General features: G+C 33.0%; 1 protein-coding gene across 1 annotated transcript; it reads left to right on the top strand.

Moving 5' to 3' along the window:
* The first annotated feature begins 1917 nt into the window (after nucleotides 1-1917).
* On the top strand, nucleotides 1918-7114 carry mRpL11 (mitochondrial ribosomal protein L11). Its single transcript, XM_072533735.1, has 3 exons — nucleotides 1918-2140; nucleotides 2205-2394; nucleotides 6784-7114. Exons 1-3 carry the CDS (start codon nucleotides 2009-2011, stop codon nucleotides 7047-7049), a joined length of 588 nt encoding a protein of 195 aa, XP_072389836.1. The 5' UTR covers nucleotides 1918-2008; the 3' UTR covers nucleotides 7050-7114.
* The last annotated feature ends 234 nt before the right edge of the window (nucleotides 7115-7348 follow it).

The following is a 7348-nucleotide window of genomic DNA, read 5'->3' as shown; positions in this document are numbered from 1 at the left end:
CAGTGAACGGCTATTGACTTCAGTGGGACTCCTTGTGTCTTCGAGATGACGTCATCACCCGTAAATGGGAGAGCTCAACTGGTACAAGAACAGTGCCCCAAGTTGTTCTCCCAAGGAGATGTATAAAGGATGTGCCTGCAAAATTCCATGATAGCTGCTCCGGGAGCATTTTAGGATTAATAGGACTCGGTAGAGTTCGTGAGAGGTATTACAAAACGGGACAAACGAGAGGGAAACTCCAACAATACATCACTGGGACTTTATGGAAATGAGTTTCTGTGGGCATTCTATCAAGCGATCACAGTTAATGAGACCCTGCTTGAGAATGTCGTTTCCCGACATGTGGTTCTACTTCTACTTCATTCTAACCAGGGGCGCAACTTTGAATCAAAAGGTTGGTAGACCATTATGGCTTTGCTGAGAATTAAGAAGACCAGGACAAAACCACTTTATCCTTAATACGACGGCATTGTAGATAGACATAACCAGACATCAAATATTTCCTGTCGCTGTTTGTAAATGAAAACCAGAGAGACTGGGACAAACTGGTGCTTCTGTTTCTGCTAGCCTACTGAAGCTCACAACATGAAGCACCTGGTTACACTCCAGCAATGCTATTGACTGATCAAGAGATGAAGCTTCCCGTCGACCTCCTACATGGCAATCTACCAGTAGGAGAGGCGGACCAAGCCAAGAGACACTCCCCAAGTATGTCAGCGACCTAAAGGATCAACTGGTTAAGGTCAAAAATTTTGTCAAGACTAAGATGCAATTCACCAGTGGCCAGATGAAGGTTAGCTTCGATTAGAAATCCATTTAAGCTTTAAGGAAGGTGATGGAGTCAGGCTTTACCAACCAACCAGAAGAAAAGATCTGAGTCCGTAATTTCAGTTGTCCTGAAAGGGACCGTATCTGGTCACTAAAAAGATAAAAGACCTTGTATGTAGGGTGCAACTGAAGGTACAGAGTATGTACGGTGCGGTAAGCCTGAAAAAGGGCGCGATGTGTCACCCCTTATTGAGGCCCTGGCGTAGAGTAATTCGAGAATATTTATTCATCTCTTTATCAGTAATCTTCTGGAATTTCGTATTATTGTCTGGATTCTGCCACCAAGCTTCTGCTAGCTATTCTATCTATTTCGAGAACAGTTGTTTTACTATATATGCCGCCTTTGATGAGTAGTATTAGCTAAGTGTTTTGTAAGCGATAATTATTAATGAAATTATAATTTATGATATTTGTAATTTAGTGAGTTTTTTATTAAAGTTAGTTAAAATAACGTAAGTTAAACCATGTTTGTGTTGCTTAATCCCTAAATCCATAGGAAAACCTAGCATCTTAAAAAAATGGTAAGTACCTAATATTCTCAGCTGTACATGTGGACTACTGTCTACTTGAAAATTTTTAAACTGGGGCTGTCTGATCTTTGAAAACTATACAGAATTTGTCTATAGATATCTAATTTAAACACTCTTTAGTCAAACTCTAATTAGAATCTTCTTTCATTTAGGAAATTAGGTAATACTTTCACTTGATATTTACTTTTACATATGTATGAAAATAATATTTGATATTTTTTTCTTAGCTGAGTTGAATTTTATTTCTCTCCTTGTATAGAGAACGTCATTAGGGCAGATACAGAGTTTTTGAAAAATATTTGTTCTTAAATATCGATTACCGGTTTGCTAACGTCTTAAACTATTCCGATGGAGATCAGTAAATCAGTATTTTTATCATCGGCTTCTATGGATGAATATAGAGGTAGACTTGATTAGAATTCTGACTTCGAAGTGAAAGTCATAATCCCTACAGTATCTCCTAGAGCCAGTCCTGTGATATTTGAAAATCGCCATGAACCTAATAATTATACAACTACCAACTACCAATTGTAATTTCTTCTTCGTTTAAGCTGGAATTGCAGAGGCCGCAGATGCTTAAAAGAAGAAAAATATATAACCTGACTTTTTTAAATTCCCAAAATCCCAAAAACATTAAATAGAAAGTTGAAATGTCCAAAGCTGCTGCAAGATTAAAATCACTCAAAAAAGTAACTGAGAAAATACAGCATGGAAAAATTAGTACTAATATACCAGCAGGAATGGCAACTGCAGGACCTCCATTAGGACCAATGCTGGGACAGGTATTTATATTAGGTATATTTATATTATAGTACACATGATATTTAAACCATCCACAATTTTTAGAGAGGAATAAACATTGCTGCTTTCTGTAAAGATTTTAATGAGAAAACCAAAGATATAAAGGAAGGTATTCCATTACCTACAAGAATAACAGTCAACCCAGATAGGAGTTATGAACTTCAAATTAATAAACCCCCTATTGTATATTTTTTAAAACAGGCAGCAGGTATTCAAAGAGCTGCTATGGAACCAGGTAATAACATGTACTTATATTATTTAAATTCCAAACTTGTGTTCATTGTAATATTGTTCACATTCTAAAAGTTTTTTATCTCCACACAAGAAGTCTAATACACATTTAATCATATTATGATATTTGCTGTAATGTCCTGATTCCCTTTTCATGCCTTGACATACTTTTATTCCTGTTATAGTAATTTTTTATTTCGGTGATTTTTAAATCAAACTAACTTTTTTCTACAACACAATTAAATTAATAGTGTCATAAAGTAGTATCCTTCTGAACACATTCAGAGATATCATTTTATAATTAAAAACTTTACAAATTTTTATAAAACTTGATGCCTAGTTTAATTTTGGTTTAATTAAACACTATTTGTGTGGAAATTTTTTCAAGCAGATCTTTGGATGTAGAACTTTGCGAACTGTCCACTCAAAACTTGTTTGATTCTGACCAACATTACATTTTTATATGCACTATCTTTTAATATCAAATGCCTTTATTAGTTTTAAGTTTACAATGTTTGATTTAAAACAGAAGAGAGATAATGTGTGTACCAAATATAGGATGGTAGACTAACTTATTCTTGACCTTAAATAATAGTACATTTTGATTATTCTCTTAAAAAATTATATTTGTAAACAACATTAATCTCTTAATTAGATAAATAGGTACTGGCAGCTATTGTTTAGTTCTTATTGAAATTCTGTATGATAATATGAACTGATCATTTAAATTAAAACCTTCACATTTTCCTTATAGGTAAGATGCTTTGAGTCTTCAGATTTGTGTTTAAATTGTCTTATAATCAATTCTAAAATATTATTACATACTTTCCATTGCTTTTGAATTCAGTTGTTCCTTAATTTATTTTAGTCTTCTTCTTTTTCATATTTTTCTTTTTACGTAGACATGACTCTGTCTGTTTTTCAATGTGCCAAGTTGTTGTTCCATCATTTATGTGGTCTTCCTATTGGGGAAACATCTCTTGCCGTCTTCACTACTCTATTTGATGTTATTCAGCTTATATGATCATTCCATTCTACTCTTCTATTTCTTGGCCAGTCCTTGATGTTCTCCACCTTGCATCTACATTGTATATCTGTACTTCTAGCTCTATCTCATAGTGCTTTACTATTAATTTTTTCGTGTTTTCATCTATGCTATTTCTAACATCTTTTTTGTTCTCTCTGTGTAGGTCATGTTTCTGTCACATATGTCATTATTGGTCTGATGACTGTTTTGTAGGTTCTGCCTTTTATTTTTTTTCCGATATTTTTATTTCTCCATATTGTTTCATTCAGTTTCGAGCTTTGTAGCTAGGTAATGTGATGCCTAGATATTTAAACTTCATCACTTGTTCTATTATCTGACCTTCATGCTCCAATCTACATCTTATTAGATTGTGGTTATAACCATGCATTTTGTCTTTTTTGGGGAAATTAACATGTTAAATTTTCTGGCGGTTATATTAAATTGGTGCAGCATACATTGTAAATCATCTTCACTTTGAGAGAGTGGTATTGTGTTGTCTGCATAACAGAATATTTTAAGTTGTTTTTCTCCCATTTGATATCCTTTTTTAAGTTCTTATTTTTTTATTATTTCATCCATAATCAGGTTGAACAATAGAGGACTCAGGGAATCTCCCTGTCTTATCCCATTGCCAGCTTCAATAGGGCCAGTTAGTTCTTCTACTTTTACTTTTATTGTGTTGTTTTGGTAGATATGTTCTACCAACTCGTTTTGATTATTCCTAGAAGTATCTCTCTTACATACAATAATTGGATAACATCCTTTAATTTGACCTAATCAAATGCCTTCTTAAGGTTCACAAAACATAGATATGCCGGTTTATTGTATTCTAATGATTTCTCTTGCACTTGCCTCATTATAAATATAGTGTTATAATTTCATTCAATTTATTTGATATTACTTTGTAAATTTTAGTGTTATGTTTAATAAATTAATTCCTCTGTAATTTTCTGGGTCCGATTTTTTAATTTGTAATTTCCTGTAATTTGTTTTAGCAGACAATGTATTTTTAGGGTCTTTAATTGAGCACTTCCTATCTTTAAATTGAAATAAAACAAATTAATTGTGTGTGTGATATCATTGAAATTTTTTATTCATTTGAAACATCTCTTGATACCATTATGTATGGAATGTAACATTGTTCAAGTGTCTGCCGTGGTTTTTTTGGGTGGGGCTCTGAAATGTCCAATTTTCCATAACTCTGGCACATCAATCAGGCTAAATTATGACTGATGGCATTGGTTGTGTTGGCTTTGACAGCACATTGGTTTGTGGCTTATTTGCATAGACCTATGACTTTAGAAATTTTCACAAGAAAGAGTCCAACGGGGTCAAATGGTGACACGATCTTGGTGGTGAGCTCACATCACATCTATATGAGATGACTGTGCCCTCAAATCGTTTGTGTAGAATGTGCCATGAGTTATGTGGCATGTAGCGACATCCTGTTGAAACAACATGCTTTTAGTATTTATGTGATCCAATTCAGAATTGGATCTAATGGTCATTTTTAGTAAATCATTTTTCTTTATTTTGCTTACGTTATATTTTCTCATATTTTTTAATCATGTTGAAAATAATTGTCATATAAAATAATTAATATAATTATGGGTAGTGTTTTAATACCCTGACAAGAAGTATCCTGACATATGGGTCCGAAAACTGGACAATAAACAAGAGAAATAGAGGTAGAATAAGAGCAGTAGAAATGGAGTTCCTGAGGAGAAGCTGTAGACTTACAAAAAGAGACAGAATTGAAAACGCAGAGATTAAGCGGAGAATGGGAGTGCAATCAGACATAATGGACTATATAGAGGAGAAGAGACTATCCTGGTACGGCCACGTCAGAAGAGCGGACAGAGGACGCTGGATAAACAAGATCGCAGAATGGAGCCCGATTGGAAGAAGAAAGAGAGGAAGACCCCGAAGATCATTCAGAGATGAAATCGACGAGGCTATGGAGAAAAGAACCCTGCGAGATGGAGACTGGAATGACAGGGAAAATTGGAGAAAACGGTTGAGTGAAGGAAGACAGTGAAAACTGTGGAAATCCTTAGTAGTAGTAGTAGTAGTTTTAAGAACTCCCAATAAAATTATTTTTTAATAATTATCAAGTACTTATAACTAATATCGATAAGAATGATATATACCTTTCTATTTTTTTCTGTTTAAACTTTAAAAACGTGAATAAAAAGGCATAAAATACTGAAGCTAAAATTGATTTTAGTCTCAATGATATCACTTATTAGTAAACTAATCAACATTTCAGATTAACTATCGAAAGAATTCTGTCATAACTAAGAGTTATAGAAGTTATGAAAGTGGTTATTAAAAATATGGTACTGGAATACTGTCACTTGTAATATGCGACATTATTTCTCCAAATTTGGAGAATTAATAAATGTCGTAATGTGAGCGAAGATGCAGGTGTGTTTGTCCTTACACCTTGTCCTGATGCCTTTGTTTCACGCACCAGTCATAGGTCGCTGGTTTTTTCCCTTGGGGAACAAGTTTTGTCCTTAGGGAAATAGGTTCACTTAACTTCTTTGAAGGACCACCCAGAAAACTGGGACAAATGAAAATTTCGAAAAGAACATTTTATCAAGTCTATTAAAACAATTACAACAACGTATTTTGGACGCCGATAACTTGCTTACGATAGCTGATTTATGAAACTATAAAACTAGATAACTTTTCAGTGATACAATATTGACACGAACTGAGTAAACTTATTAATATCCCGACTGGGATATTAGCGGCTAGCGCTCTTATCCAATGCTGGATTCGAACTGATGCAAACTGATTTCAATCACTCGGCTCGTAATCGTTTCTTAACATTCAGAAATCTCCCCCTGGCCCACTCTACTTATCTAACGGATATGTTTACATTTAAAATACCTTTGACTTTCCTTTCATCTGAGAATGGTAACTTTCGTTAATGTTGGGAAATTTCAAATGACTCAAACCGATAATTTGGAATTACTAATCCTTTCATTGTTATGATTCTTTGACGATTTTAGAAGCTTATGACTAGAAAGTTATTTGAATGCAAGTTATCGGCGCCGTACAGATTATTGGATGGTACAGAGAATTTTATAAATCTTAAACTAATATACAGTGTGGTATAAAATAATATGACACAAAATAAGATAAAAATATTAAATATTGTTGTTACGCAACAGTAATGTACAAAACGTCGAATGCAATTTAAATTGAGTTACTACAATATTTTACTTGCAAAGATGACAATAAATAATGAAAAGTGATGCCAATAATCAATAACTTATTAACTTAATTTTTGTAACAACACTATAATTCTCCTGGAGGTGCAATATGTTTATTTAATTATTAATTTTAATATTGTAGGTAAAGAAATTGCTGGCAGAGTAACCCTAAAACAGGTATATGAAATAGCTAAAATCAAACAATCTGATCCTTATCTAGGAATAAGACCTCTTCTTGACATATGCAATATGATAGTTGGAATAGCAAAATCCTGTGGAATTGAAGTTGTAAGAAATTTAGATGCAACTGAGTATGGCGAATTTCTTAAAGAAAGAAAATTAATAGAAGAACAACAGAAGAAGGAATTACAAGAAAAGAAAGAAGCCAAAATGTTAAGAACGGGTTAAACTATATAATAATATTAATAGATATAGCTGTATAGTAATGTTTTATTAAAATTTTAATTTTAAAATTTTTTACTTTATTTAGAATAAATTTGAAAAAGTCTATTTCCAATGAAAGTACTTAAACTAAAAAAATGGCAGTTATTTATTATTGTACTGCAGTTTATTTGTATGTTAAAGGAAGTTTGAGAGAAGAAATATTGTATTTAATTTGATGTCTACATTTCAGAATAAATAGTACCCTCATAATGAAAGAATCAAGAGATATGTCTAAAAAATTGTTCCATATCTGCTCACGACAA

The sequence above is a fragment of the Diabrotica undecimpunctata genome, chromosome 6, assembly GCF_040954645.1.
Source record: "Diabrotica undecimpunctata isolate CICGRU chromosome 6, icDiaUnde3, whole genome shotgun sequence".
Taxonomy (NCBI): Eukaryota; Metazoa; Arthropoda; class Insecta; order Coleoptera; family Chrysomelidae; genus Diabrotica; species Diabrotica undecimpunctata.
Note: the sequence above shows the minus strand (reverse complement) of the source record. Positions and strands in the feature narration are given on the sequence as shown.

What these genes read in the sequence shown, in the direction of transcription:
- mRpL11 (XM_072533735.1), top strand. Translation starts at nt 2,009, where the DNA reads ATGTCCAAAGCTGCTGCAAGATTAAAATCACTCAAAAAAGTAACTGAG. An exon ending in TAGGACCAATGCTGGGACAG is followed by an intron (nt 2,141 to 2,204) that starts GTATTTATATTA and finishes CACAATTTTTAG; the next exon opens with AGAGGAATAAACATTGCTGC. An exon ending in AAGAGCTGCTATGGAACCAG is followed by an intron (nt 2,395 to 6,783) that starts GTAATAACATGT and finishes TTAATATTGTAG; the next exon opens with GTAAAGAAATTGCTGGCAGA.